Source organism: Takifugu rubripes, chromosome 2 (genome assembly GCF_901000725.2).
Source record: "Takifugu rubripes chromosome 2, fTakRub1.2, whole genome shotgun sequence".
NCBI classification, from domain to species: domain Eukaryota; kingdom Metazoa; phylum Chordata; class Actinopteri; order Tetraodontiformes; family Tetraodontidae; genus Takifugu; species Takifugu rubripes.
The window spans coordinates 10,458,565-10,473,098 of record NC_042286.1 but is presented as its reverse complement, the minus strand read 5'-3'; the positions used below and the strand labels follow the sequence as shown (position 1 = coordinate 10,473,098).

Sequence of the window (14,534 nt, the reverse complement as noted above, 5' to 3'; positions counted from 1 at the left end):
GACACCTTTGTTAATTTCCTCTCCAGTTAACCTGTAGATGTTTCTGGTCTGTGGGAGCATCCAAAGTATCTGGAGACCATAAAGGTCATGTAGAAAGCCTCAAATTGGAACTTGGGGCTGACCCTGCTTATGTTAACCACCACACCATCCCATATTTGTGGACGCGATGTCCCTGTTATTGTCGTTATCGTGTAATTGTAGACCTTTGTCAATCAAAGGTCCAAAAACGTTGAACGGCTGTAGCCAGTACGTGATTAGCTGCTGAAAGGACGGGAGCAAGGAATCACTTCCAGCATCTCCAAACATAACAACAGCAGCTGAAGTGTTGTATGTTGGAAATGACACGTGATGATTCGACAGGGGGTCCTGAACTATTTCTTGGAAGCCTCTTTTGGGGTCTTGTAGTCAGCATTGGGTTTCCAGGCAACGAAGCAGAGTCCGGGAAATCACCGGTGTCGGCCAAGAACTTGTCTGGCACGTAACCTCCTTCATGTGTCTCCAGCCTGAAATGGGACAGAACTCTTGAGAGAAGTATCAATCTTCTCGTCTAAATTTCAGCAAGTAAGCAAATAATTTGCTTTATTTTGCAACTTTGGCGAGAAAACCCCTTCGCGTGAGCATCCATCTTTTTTCGAGGATGTTTCTTTGGACAGTTCAAGGTGGGCGACGTGCCCGCGGTATCTCAGCGTTCCTCCTCCTCGCACGCTCTCTCACGGGGTCACGACACGGCCTGTCAATCAGCTCTGAAGTGGTAAACTGCAATTCAAATCGGAGAACTCTGCGGAGTTCTCTGAGGTTCCAGGAGTGAAGTTTGTTTTAGATTATAACGCGGCGGCCATGTTGCTTTCTTCCTTGTGTGTGTTCTGTCCTGAGCTGCTGACCTCAAAAATGATTTCAAGCTGTTTCACAACATGCTTATGTAACGGATACCTCAAAGATCATCTGCATTGCTTACTTACGCCCTCTCCAGTGACACGCCACCACTCTGTGACCCACGTTAAGCCAGACATTACAGTCCCATTCACCCCCGTCTCATTCTATCCTCTTCTTTGGGGGACTGTGGTGTGGCGGTCTGTGTGTGCGGGTCCCTGTTATTTAGGAGCGGGCTTGCAACAGCTAACTCACTGGAGGATCTTCTTGTGAGTTCCGAGCTGCATAGCCACAGCGCTGTTATACAATGACCAGCTGCGTATTGGTGCGGTGTGGCGCTGTGTGGTGGGAGACATCTGCTCCTCTCCTTCTGCAAAATCCCCTCATCACATGGTTTTATTTATGCGGAGGCTTTTTCATATCAAGAGGAGAGGGGGAAAAATACTCACAAACACACAAACTCTGTCCAAATAACAACAGAGGAAATGCAATTACAGGAAACACATTCACCACCAGCCCTGCCCTGAGCCCGCAGTGGCTGTGCTGCATGCGAACCACAACGGGAGGATGAGCCTGTTCTTCCCAACTTCCCTGTGTTCTGGTGGTCTTTGTGATCACAGAACTGATGTGGTCTCCAGTCTTCTGGGGTCAGTTCTGCGGCTGAGCGACGGTTTTGTGCTTTCCAGGATTAACGATTGGGGCGATAAGGGCATCATGACTGCATGGTGAAGCCATGCTCCGCATCACTGAGGGATGCCGCAGAGCTTCCGGAGATCATCACATCCACAATTCACTGACTTTACCGCCCGCGGAGTGCCCTGGGGTGCAAAACTGCCTGGAAAATGTGACTTTAGTGACACTCTGGGTCATAAGTGTGTTGCAGCATAAAGCAGCTCAGAACGGCCTCAAGCCGAGATAATTAACACTTACATCCTCGTTTCACACATTTATTACCTCTTAATTAACAGTTTCAATGATTGTTTATTACACTGAACATAATAATGGGTGAAAAGTCGCCGGTCTTAGATCTCTACTTGGTCTAATTGATAAATAACAAGCTAATCACAAAGGATTCAAAAAAAGGAAATCCCAGGAATGTGGTCTGTTGTTCCCTCCTCTGTTAAAGATAATCTGAAACCTGATGTCTGAGATAATCTCACTCGTGTTTCTCTTGCCAGGAGCCTGGTTTCTTTGTTGTCAGTCAAGTGTGGATGAGGGAACCGTCATTTTGAACAACTCCCAAAAGGCCGTTTTAAACACCGATCCCTCTGATCACTCCGTCTCCCGGTGGAGGCACCACACCAGCGTCTGGCCCACGCCTGTCATGGACAGCAGACGGAAGCCGATCTTCTCCAGCTTGTCCAGCACCACTCGGGGAGGCTCGTCCACGTTGTACTCTGAACTGAAGCAGCACAAAACAAATGTTACTTCCACATTTGGGGGATTTCACGGCGAGCGGAACTTTGTGAGCTGCTCTGGTTCCGTTTCACTTCCTTCCACACCTTATTCTCAATCACACTGGCGATGAAAACACTCCCACGACATGTGCGGGTTACTCTAAACCCACCAAGCTGCAAAGGCTTCCTCAAATGTGTGACCTCCGCTGTGTGGTCTCGCACGCTTCTGCTTACGTGTTTTTGTGTGCACGGCGCCCTCGGCTAAGGCTTTAACTAGTTACCTGCCACATTTACTTTAGACACCCACTAAAAAAACTGCCCCCCACTCCAGTACTCACAAATTGTTCCCCAGCATGGTTGTTTTCCTCGCTCCCAGGTAATTCATCACATCTGGGTCCGAGTATTCATCTCCCACATTAGTTGGGCCGTTTTCCTGCAAGAATCAGACGGGGCGCATTATGACGGGTTTCATCACAGGCATGGAGGACCTTCTGCAGCCCTGTGGCAGGTGCGCATCATAATCCCTAATAACCAGTCTAAAATTAGACACTGGCATTACGGACGTGCGCTCCTAGAGGGCGACAGTGGGGCAACATGTGATTTGAATTCAGGACAGCGTGACAAAAAAAGAAAACAACGTCAACATGTGCGCTCTTTTCTGGAAGCCCAATCACAGGCCTGCGGCCACGAACAACACGCAGCTTCCAGCGGCGCGATGGTCGAACCTCCTCTGGAAGGTCCGAATGGAGCGCGCTTGTCTTTTTTTTTTCCCTTTAAAGGAGCAGCATACGCACCAGCCGGATCTGCGTGCTGATCAGCATGTACGGCATCCCTGCAGCCAGCCTAAAGGTGGGATCCAGCCCTCTTGGAAGGGAACTCGGGAAAGTTCGTGCGCGAACGCGTCGGTTTCCGTGATCCAACTTGCACCGTTTCGTCCGTCGGCTCCCGGCGAAAACACCCACCGCTGCGGACCAATCGCAGCTCCTCCAGAGCGGCTCTGACGTAGGCGTAAAGCCCCGTTCAACTGGTGCCACAAGTCAGATGTTGATCAGTACAGCTTTAATCGAATTTATTTCAGTGCTTGCTTCTGGTGTAAGTAAACAGGTTGCACATTCCGAGAGCTGCCCATTTCCTTGATGGCACTAAAGGTGTATTTTGCGCATAAATGACTGCGCTGTCCTTTCAGTTCCCTCTCGAGCGAGGAAGTTGCTCCAAACACATCAAGAATTATTTATTAGTAGATCATTCAGTTCTGAGTGGGGGCGGAGGACAGAACAAAAGAGAATAACAATGGCCTTGGATAATATCTTATCTTAAGCGGCTATTTGGCTTTGGCTTTCATCCTCGGGGCATCTGGAGGTACCCCTGTAATCTGCAGGGCAGGTGGATCACTGAGAACTGGTCGGACAACAAACAATGCCGACGTTACTTTTGTGTTTTCAGCACAAAATCCCGCATCCCCCCCCCCCCCCCCCCCGCTGAGCAGAAACCCGTAACTCAGCGGCTTCTCACAGGTGCCGAGAAAACTGACGAGAAGATCGCCCCCTGCTGGCTTCCAAACATCATTTTCTTCTACTTTGTTTTCTTCCCCGTCACTTGGACGAAGACGTTTTACGTACTGAGGGAGAAAATAACTGAATGAGGGGATGAGAGATGTTTCCTCTGTTTAGTTTTACATGTCTTCTGTAACTAGATACAGGTAACCTCAGCTTTAGTCAGCATCTCCTGTGAGCCTCGTCCTGGTCTTTTGTCTTCCTTTGATGGTTCTTCTGCTCCTGCATGAGGTACCCGCCCCCATGACCTGGCAGTGGGCAGCATAAAGTGGGTTTATTTCAATTTCTGCCGGTCTTTCCCCTGCTAGGGGAAATATTTGTATCTCCTCCTTAATTGTGACTTTAACTGACAGCTATAAAATGGGTCTGCGTGTCAAATATGACATTAGATGCAAAGTGACGCTAATTTATGGACATAAACGTGCATCTTGTGTATTTATTCAGGTGAAAACCCCCAGTCATCCAGACGGATTAGTAAATATTGTTCCCGCTCCTTATCTGATGCATCGTCTCGCTGCAGATGTGTGGGTGTGCATCTGCAGCGCTGAAGTCATCGCTCTGTAGAAACTGAATAGGAATGAATTATTACCACAGCTGTGCATGTGTGCGTGAGTGTGTGATGATTTACTGTAGGTGCTGGAGCAATATCGCGTGATATTTTCAGCAGCGTGATCTAAATAGCGGGACAGCAGAGATAAGGGGCACGGCTCTGATAGAGTGGGTGTTAGTGTTACACGCTGCATTCGTTTACATCGGCTTAATTGTGAAGAATCGCTGTATTTCTGAGCCATTTTTCCTCGGCCCAGACTTTTGAAATGAAATGTGCGCTGTCTGCCGTCTGCCTGCTCCCCTCCTGCACACTTCCACTGTCCCTCATCTGTAGGAGATACATCACTGACCTCCTTTCCTCTCCCGTTTCACCAGATTGCTCCTGGCTTACATAAAATGTCTCGGCGCTGCGGAGATATTACCCAGCAGCCTCGGCGAGGCCCGCGTCTCTCACCCCAGCTCACCTCTGTGCACTTTCCCATGCCGCCCTCACCGATAGACGAAGCTGCCGGCTGCGGGGATTACGCAACACACATTTTGGGCTCGGTCGCCGTGTCGACACGCTGCTGAGAAACACCAGGATGCGGTTACCATGGTGGTGCAGTGTAGACGGGTTTGTTTGGGGAGACTTTCCCCCGGTGATTAAGACTAATGCTGGTAGAACGCGGGGGTGACATGTTATTAACACGCTGCCTCTCCTCTCTCACCACCTTGGGTCTGAGCTGGACGTGGCGCTTGTTCTAGATGTGCAGCCACAAATGGGATCGATTGGGTTATTAGTAATGGGGAACAACATATAATAAACACGGAGGAGCCGAGGAATGATTTAAGAGGACTGCATTCCTCATTTGTATCCAGTGTCCTAGTCTGATTGACCGCAGCCAGGCCGATTTTCTGGGATTGTAATGCTTATTGCAAACTGAGCAGAAAATGCTCGCGAACATAAACACCATTTGTGGTGGATTAATAAATCACTTAATATCAAGCTATCCATATGGTGTCTGGAACGAGGTTTGCAAGAACGCAGCCTGATGGAAAAAACTCCAGTTTGGTCTGATTGGATCTGACCGGCTCACACATCTTTGGGTGTAGTTTAGCAGAACTGTGAAGAACACCTCTGCTATAAGGAGGCTTAATTAATTGAAGCTTAATTAAACCTCAGATTTGCTTTGGTGGCACTTAAACTACTGGTCATTGGGCAAACAACTGTCATTTACATTGTACATTTGATATTAGCTAAAATGCACAGAGCTGCCAGTTCGAGTGCTGTGGAATATTAATGTCAATTTGAGGTTTCACAGCTGGCAGAATGAGACAGGTCTGTAGCTTGAATATGGCTACAGACTGTCGGTGCTGCTGGGAATCCACCTCGTTGTCATCGGCTCCTGTTTTTGTAACTCCAGGTTGTAGCGTGTGGTTGCTGTTTATGGCAGAGGTCGTCTGCTCTGTGTATCGATGCAACATCAGTGCACAGGCAACCGTTGCTCCCAGAAATAAAACAAGTACAGCAGTGATTCTGGCAAGTGCGAGGAGACGGTCTGACTTTGTTTAGTGCATAACAAAAACAGCAGGGCTGCACAACGGCTGCCCAGCATTTGCCCTTTATTGCACATGAAGGTCTGCAGCGCTTTGCTGCGCTCTCATTCCTAAAGTTCTGTATCCCTAACCCTCGGAAAGGAAGATTTTAGAGCTCTATTGTCCACATGCGCGGCTGATACTGGAGTGTAGCGGCACTGTTGTATGTTTCAAACACACTTTAGCAAACATTTATCCCATGAAAGCACCGTTGGGCTCCTTCATCTATTCCAAATCCTGTACGGCCGAAGGCCCGAGGTGTGTGTGATTTTTCCGGACAGTTAAATCCTTAACGAGCGCGTCAGCTAGAGAAGTGGACATTTTGCTGTCCCGTCCAGGGCCTAACCTGATTTTCCATTAATAAATCAGCGTATGCATGGCCCGAGGAGCGCAACTGTCTCCAGATGGGAAGAAAAATGTGTGAGAATGGAAAAGCAGACGTGTAATGATCTTCAGCGGGGCAGCCTTCCGTCAACAGCGCAACTCAAGTGCTTATAGCGAGAGCGAGGTGATGCCGAGGGCCCGGGACGATCGCAGCCGCTCTGAATCTTTCAGAACACCCTCAGAACTGCGTGACTCTTGTGGAAATGTTGTGGTTTGTAAGATGATCGATGAAGCCGAGGGCAGAAAGTTGAGGCTCTTGTTTTTTCCAGAAAGATCGCTCAATGACACTTATCTATTTCAGAATTTGCTGCGTCCAAGTGGAGCATGAGGTCACGACAAAGACATGGATGCTACATGCACGCAAAGTGCCGCGTGATATTTCTGTTTTGCACTTTCGCTCCGTTCCTCCATCTATCTCCATCTAACCCAAGTGGATGGTTGAGTAATGAGGCTTAGCTCATAATCCAGGCCCACTTTTCTTATCTCTGCTTATTCCCGTCTTCGTGTTCTCTCGTCTGACTCCTACACGCGTCTGAGAGAAAGTCTGGTTTGTCTTCCACTCCTCCCTTCATCTCCAGCTTAAACAAAATTTGATCTCTTCGCTTTCATCCGCGTATCCACTTCAGGCCTCTCTGCATGTCACGCTGCAGCGTGAGCTCGTCTCCACTCCGAGACGGGAGTTTGGGCTTCGTGAGCTCGGGATGTTAAATTTTGCTTTCACGTCAGCGCCTGTAAATCTGCTGGAACATCCTGAATGATGGCATTTCTCCTCCATTTGGTTGCCAGGGCTGTAAAATCTCCCTCTTTTGAGCTGTTTTGGAAGGACATTGCACACGCAAGCGTGGGGAAAAGCGTTGACTGAAGACTTCTGTTGGTTGAATGTTAAAGTAACGCAAGTTCCATCAAACCTGAGAGCAACCGAGTTGGAGCGGTTTGTTGATGAGCTGCGAGTCCGTGCGATCGACACCATGGCTCAGTCTCAGCGCAATGACCCCGGACAGCCACCCACCAGCCCAATGTGGGGCTTAAAAGGGGCGTAGCGTGCTTAATATCTTAAATATCTGAGTCATTATGGCAAATTAGACCGCGTTTTGCTTTTCCTCCCGTATGTTGGTACCAAACAAATGTTGCCTTTTAATAGACGTAATAAAGTTCAGTGTTATGATGAAAGGGGATCTAAACTGTTTGAGAGAAGGTGAACGCTAGAGAAGGATCATTGCCTGTGCTGAGCCTCCTGGCTTGTTCCAGGAAATTCAGGCAAGACTGACCCAAAGCCACAGAGGCTCCTCTTTTCCCTTCTCTCCTTCCCGGTCTCCTTCATTCCAACCTTTCTTTCCTCCAGCTTTTCTATTCTGGAAACACACACAGACACACACATGCACGCAGATGCGCGTACTGTTTCCCGTCTTCCCCATCGCCTCTGCTCTCCAAATGCATCAGCCTGGGGTGAGTGGCTGCTTCTTATTCCATGTCAGAGTGATCCCAACTGGGCCGCGGCCTAATGAATCATTTCCTCAAAGATACGGCGGGAAAAATCCCTTTCAGAGGTCCGAGCGGCCACTTCCACGCCGCGCGGTGCTCGCAGGCTTTCTGCGGTGGAGTCAGGCGCACACGCACATACACGGATGCACGGACGCATGTGCACACACACACACAGGCCATCGCAGAGACACAGCTGATGTTGCATTCTTTATCTTACGGGCAGATTCTTTGGATTCGAGAGGCCCCAAACTTGATTAGGTTGGTTTTAAACCCAACAAGCATGTCTGTGTCAGATGTCGTGCCCTCTGATGATAAACCCCCCCTGCCCCCCCCCCCGCCGATCTGTTCAAACATCCACCTCGTCCCGTCCAACCAACGCGCGTTCATACGCGACCTGCGCTCTGTCACGTACCATCTCCCTCTGGATTTCTGGACCTCCCTGCTGCTCAAGCTGTGTGACTTGGCAGAACACACCGTTAAAGTACAGAGAAAAAAACCGTGGAGGTCATCCAGTGTGTGTGTTTATGCGAGGCAGAGGGAGAAAGGCAGTGTGCTGCACAATATAAAGTACACTTTTGTATGCACACTGCGTTTATGTTTGTGCACGTTAGGCTCCATTAAACAGGTGGCTGTGTACAGCTCTACCACCAGACCTCAGCCGCCTCCTTCAGGAAAAACTCCTGCAACTCCCAGGTCCTCTCCTTTTGAATACTTTTGTCCACTAAATGGCATCTGTTGCCGTCTCCATCCCACACATACTTTAAATGAACTCTTCTAGTCACATTAACCCCTCTGGCTCTTGGCCGCCTGCCTGGTTTTGTACAAATTCTGGCTTTATAGTCGTCGCCCCCATTTGGGAGGACTATTTTCCTTTGTGTGCCCTCAGTGTTTCTCCTCAAAGTTCCTATTTCCTCTGCTCGTCCTCCCAGTACCACTACATTAAACAGAGGTCTCTGGCAGCCCTGAAAAGGAATGAGGCAGAAAGAGAACATGCCACATGGAAAGCTTTATCTGTTTACGCTTAACACTCATCTGAAAGAGATGTCATAAGCTCATCCAGAAAAACTGGGAAAGAGACATTATTCATCATCTTTTGATATAATTCTTTTTCATTACCCCTCAAAAGACCTATAAAACACGTGCTAGCGTGCATAATATATTCATCACAAACAATCCGACTGTGTTCGATGGCGTGCAAAGTCGAGGGGAGGATTTTTTTACTGTCTGCCTGAATGTGGAATCCAGAAATGTTGTTGCCAGGTTCTTCAATTCCACGCTAGCTCGTAATTTTCAATTTGAACCAAGGCGAAGACCTGTCCAAATTTCCCACACAGTTGATTCTTTCCTGCGTGTTGAGGCCTCTCTGCCTCCTGTGATGAATATTCCCAGCCTTCGTGGGATTCCAGTCAGTTCTTCGGTGAGAGAGCCTTAGTTGGCAAGAGTATCAGTTCGTCTAGTTAAGACTCTGACAAATTAGAATTCAGGCTAAACAAATGTCCGGCTTACTTCCGATCTCAGCGATGGGGATTACGATTTCCGGAAATGTGTTGATTTTAGGAGGGTGCTGGCTCTCCTTGAAAGCCAGCGTCGGCTCCTGGCTTTGATTTGATCCTCCGCTTTGATTCCTCTCTTCTGCTGTTAAAACAAAAGAGGCAAAATGAGCTGGTTTGGTTTAAAAATGGCCTTACAGACTTTAAACATGGAAATGAAATGAAAGGCAATGTTTGATGGTCTTTGTAGATGGGTGTGTAGCGTGGAGCACTGCTGACCTTTTAATGCACCCATTAATGTCTATTGTTTGCACGTCGTGTATCTAATTTAATTGTAATTGCGTGACACATTTGATGAATGGCTGTTCAAATAAAAGCTGAACAGGGGTTTGTGGCTATTTTACAGCACACTTCTTATCTGTGTTGTGGTGATATGTGACTTTGATTCTCCAGCTGGCACGTGTCAGTGGACATGATTGGGTGTTTCATATAGGCCAAAATCCTATTAAACCCCCCCCCATGTGACCACACTCGCCATTCAAGATGGGATATGGACATCTTGAAAAACATCTGAACCATCAGCATGTGCCAGATGCAGCATTTGTGTCCTGTTAAAGCATCCCACCACTCACTAAGTTCTCTATTAAACAGCCAAAATCACACGACTGTGGCACTTTGACCCTCTGCAGTGTGAGACTGGATGTGAATCCTCCTCCAGTCTACCTTTCCCCACTCGTGAGCTGGCTCGCACCGTCTTCCAGGACTCGTCATAAACCAGCAGGTGAAGCGAACTGCATGTTAAACACTTCCCATTCCGGAATGTTATGAAATGACGAGTAGGCGTGTTGTCAGGTCGGGGCCAAACCGTATGGGTGCCGCCGGAGGCGAGGGATTGAATTCTTCATGGAGGAGGGCGCCGCGTGCAGTGTTTTCTCAGCTGGTTTGCTCAGGAGGACGCAGACAGCTGTCCACTTGTGCTTAAATGTCCACATGTTTGCACCGCGCCTCCAATAGAGACGTATCCATGACAGCGACGCACACTCGCGCAGCAGTCGTCGGTCGGTCTCAATATCGAGCACCGACCACAAATGCAAAGACAGATGTCAAACATGCGTCGACGCGCTGGTGCCGTTTGACCTTTCAGTTTAAATTTCCAGGCTGCGGGAAAGTTGCTGGAAGTCTCGGATCCTTTAGTTTGTTCAGTAAAAAGATGGGCAGCAAATTCTGCATGAAAAGACACGAGGCTCTGTTAATTATAGGTTAGGGTAACAAAACATTTGGGTTTCTCCTCATTTCTCTGAAACGTCTCTGGACTATGATGACATTGTGGGAAGTCTTCTTCTTTAGAGTTGGGCGGATGATGACATTTCCCAAAAGAATGGGTCATAGTTTGAAAAACACACACAAAAAAATCAGGATTGCCAGTATTCTGACAGGGGCCTAAAAGTTTGATTAGGTGGAAGGAGCGTCCCAGGACAGGAGTGATGTCATCACTGAGAGGAGATCAAGTCCCCCCCCCTGTCTACCCACCACCCCATTGGCCGACTGCGTTCTCTCCCTCCCTCCTTCCTTCATAATAACTAGCAGCATCAAAACTACCAATCAATCCCAAAGTGACCTTTGACCCTTCAAGAGGTCGGACCGTGCGAGTGAGTGTGAGGGTGAAGTTTTGATCACCCGCGCTGTTCGTTCACTAGACTCAGATCAACCACGCAAACAACAGGAGTTCCTTGCAAGGGAGAGCTGAGCAGCAGTTCAACTCTGTTCGTCTGCTGCTCGCACACCTCTTTTATTGGTGCAAACAGAATGGGTGTCTAAACAGGATCTCATAACTCATTGTCTTCTGCGAACTTCTCTAATCTTGACCAACAGGATACATCTGGGTGCTGGGCTTGGTTGTAAGCAGCTTCAGCACCTTTACGAAACACTCTCATGTTCTTCTTTTCCTGTCAACATTCCTCAAACACTCAAAATCTACATATCATAGCATTTAAAGATAATACTAATAACAACAATAACAATAATTCTTCTCACATTTCCCTCCTGTTTATCGTTAAATGCGTCTAGATTCTCATCGTCAGTATTACATCTTTACATTTTCAGGAAATTTAAATGCATGACTTCATTTTGCACTCTTACAGGACGCCGCCGCCGCTGAGAAAGAGCAGACTCTCTAACTACGCAAGCTTTCTCGGGCAAAGTCAATTTCTTCTAAAACTGGGGGGGGGGGGGGGGGGGGGGTCAAATGTAGCTGTTGGCCGTGGCCTCTGGCAGCGTTCGGGCCGCTGCGATGAGGAGGGACTTTTGTGGCTGAGAGCGCGATGAAGACGAGGTGAAAGAGAGCTCGGAACATCTTATTTTTGCTGGCAGAGGGAGAAGAGAGCTATCAGAGGCGGTTCTCTGCAGAGGCCCATACATCTTAGTTCCTGGCACTCGGGCCAGCGGGGGGTGGGAGTGGCGTGGGAGGTGGTCGGAGGGCTATGATGAGGGGCCTGTACTACGAGGGAGTCAGCCAAAGTCCAGGCCTCACTTAATGGGCTGCTCCTCTGTTATGTGATCTCGCGTTGGAGAATTGAAGCAGACACCCTGACTCCTTCCTGCCAGGGTGGGGGGGCTGTTGCGTACCGAGGCGGCATCGAGCCGAGAGGGCTGGCGTGGGGAGACGTGACAGTTTGTCGACGCTTGTGTCTCGGTGACAGGAGAGATGGCAGCAAAGCGACCACAGAAATCGTGTGTGCGTGCAGCCATTCATACCAGAGCCCCCCCACCCTTAAGTTCGATGCATCATTTCATTGATTTAAGCTCTCCAGAGTGGAATTGGATGACAGCTAAAGATTCAACCACATTTTCTCTTTTCTGAGCGGGAAGTCGAGCAGGAACAGAACCAGCAGATGCTGAAGCTGTTTTGATCCTGACGTTCCTGTTGGGTTGATTCCCCCCCTCTGGATCAGTCAGCACCTAAAGCTTCTGTCTACGTGATGCTCCTGGGTTCATCTTCAGGTGCCTTTCTTTTCGGTCACCGCCTCATTTCCTGTTTTGCAGACCACAATCTGACAGTGGGTCAAATTTTGATATGATGAGTCAGTATTCCAGGATACGTGCTTGGATTAGTGGGTCTGGTTTACGAGAAGATTCAGTTATTCAGGCCCCCTTTCAAGCTTTGAAGATTGAAGCATAGCTATAAATATGTATGTGTAAATATATAACTAAAGCTCGTCGACTGTTTTCAAGCATAGCTGACAAAGAGGAGGGCTACGTGCTCAGCGGCATGCACCTGAGCGTCTCCCTTTAACTCGGCCTTTGGGTCTGGCCCTGCTGTCTTATATCATACATGAGATCATCCAACACAATTGCCTAATGCATTTGTGTCTCCTTGGTGTTTTCTGGCCAATCTGGCCCACAAACTGCGGCTGATGATGAACAAAAACCCAAACACTCTCTTAATGAAACTGTTCATTTCCAGTTTTGGTGCTGCAGCAACTAATTATGTAATATTCTGCCCGCTCACGTTGCCACATGATGAATTTCAAAGGCAGAAGAGCTCCAGAGGGATGGAGCACATATAGACGGACAGAAATAGAACGTGCATGTGTGTGCACGAGAGTTGTTTCTGCACTGCTGGTGCCCTGTGTGCTGTCATGAAACTAATGAGTGCTGAATAAAGAATAGGGAACATTGCGTTTCATATCTCCTATAATTAACATGGAGACCCATATAAGGGGACATGAACTCAACGCACTGATTTTCTCTTTTTTTAAGCAGACCTTTGCAAAGGCAGCAGACACTTGAACGCAGCACGAACCTACTCTTCCAACAGAAGATGAGTCTGAACATCTACTGTGGTTAGAGGGTGCACGTGTGCACAGGGTTGTGAAGCGTGCTCTGCTAATAAGGACAATAGAACTCAGTTCTCTGACACGGTCCAGAGCGTTTGCAGTCTCACCGGAACGGGGGCCATTTCAGCCGAGCTCTCGTTCGGCGAGTGGGGGGAATTCTGACGGGCATAGCCAAATTGTTCTGGCCTGCCGCAAAGCGCTGCCAAGACAAGAGCTTGAAGTGGGCTGACGTGAAAGTGAAGAAGGGAGGCTTGACCACAGAAGAGAGTTGGATCATGGCGGGAACAGCTTTTCCAATTTATTTATTTGTTTCACAAGAGATCATTAAATGCAAACTCTCATTCCCAGACCCAGACTAAACGAAAAACCAAGTGTCCTTCTGTTCCGGGCTGTAAAGTCACCGATCGGCCAGCGATGTGACGAAAACAGATATCATCACGGATTTCAACGCATACAGAAGTTTTGAACGGATCATTCTGAAGCTAAATGGGATGCACACAAACTGATTTATCCACAATAAATAAACTAAATGATGCCAGCTTCATTACTAAGGCTGTACTAATATGCATCTGTGATGTATTCAGCTATGCTAATTAAGGCCACTTGGATCCAAAGCTGAACATTTTTTGACCTACAAGCATCATATCAACGTCACTATTCAGCGTTAAGGCCTAATTAAACTTTTATGAAAGGTCTCCAGCGGCAGAGACCGCAGCAACGGTGCGTGGAGGAATTCAGGATGGCCATATTTCTTCATGCTGTGACAATTTGAAAGGTTTTGTTTACCAGAGGAACATGAGATCGTGTCTGCTCTGTGTTATCGACTGACGGCTCTGTGGCGTTCCAGTTCCATCTGCCGTCTGATCTGATGATGGAACTGTGATTATATGTCTTGTCTCACGTTCTCAGGTATAAACACTTAGCAGCTTTGGCCTTTGACATCTTCTCTGACACGAAAATAAAAACTCATTAGCCATTATCTCTCAATCTGGGACCCTCGCTCTCCCACCGTTCTCATGTTCCCTGTAAAAATACACAGGCCATATTCAGATTTATTTCCTTGCTTTCCAAAACAAATCAGATCTGTCTGCGCCTCACGGAGATGTTCCCGTCTGGGTCACTCGGTCGCGGTGTTGGCGGTTCTTTATCGTCTTGGCAGAGAAAGGAATCACTTGTGCTGCACTTGATCTAAGGACTTTTGAAGGCGCCGTGCAAGATTCTCACTTTAAAGGTTAAATGAGATCAAAAAGGAGAATAAATCAAAGGAAATTTGTAGAAACTAACTTTGTCAGTTGGGTGTTTCTCAGGTTTCAGCCTAGAAATACCCAAATCTGACAACAGGCCCTGGTTCCAGGTCCAGTTTAGTGTAAAATGTCAAGTTTTTGAGCTAGAATAAAA

At 48.0% G+C, this 14,534-nt stretch overlaps 1 protein-coding gene across 1 annotated transcript; it reads right to left on the bottom strand.

The window, feature by feature from the left end:
- Window positions 1-1,803: 1,803 nt before the first annotated feature.
- gchfr (GTP cyclohydrolase I feedback regulator) lies at window positions 1,804-3,248 on the bottom strand. The gene is made up of 3 exons (XM_003962433.3): window positions 3,062-3,248; window positions 2,606-2,700; window positions 1,804-2,272 (listed from the first exon to the last, which is right to left on the bottom strand). The coding sequence occupies exons 1-3, from the start codon at window positions 3,095-3,097 to the stop codon at window positions 2,143-2,145; spliced, it is 261 nt and encodes an 86-aa protein (XP_003962482.1). The 5' UTR covers window positions 3,098-3,248; the 3' UTR covers window positions 1,804-2,142.
- Window positions 3,249-14,534: the final 11,286 nt, after the last annotated feature.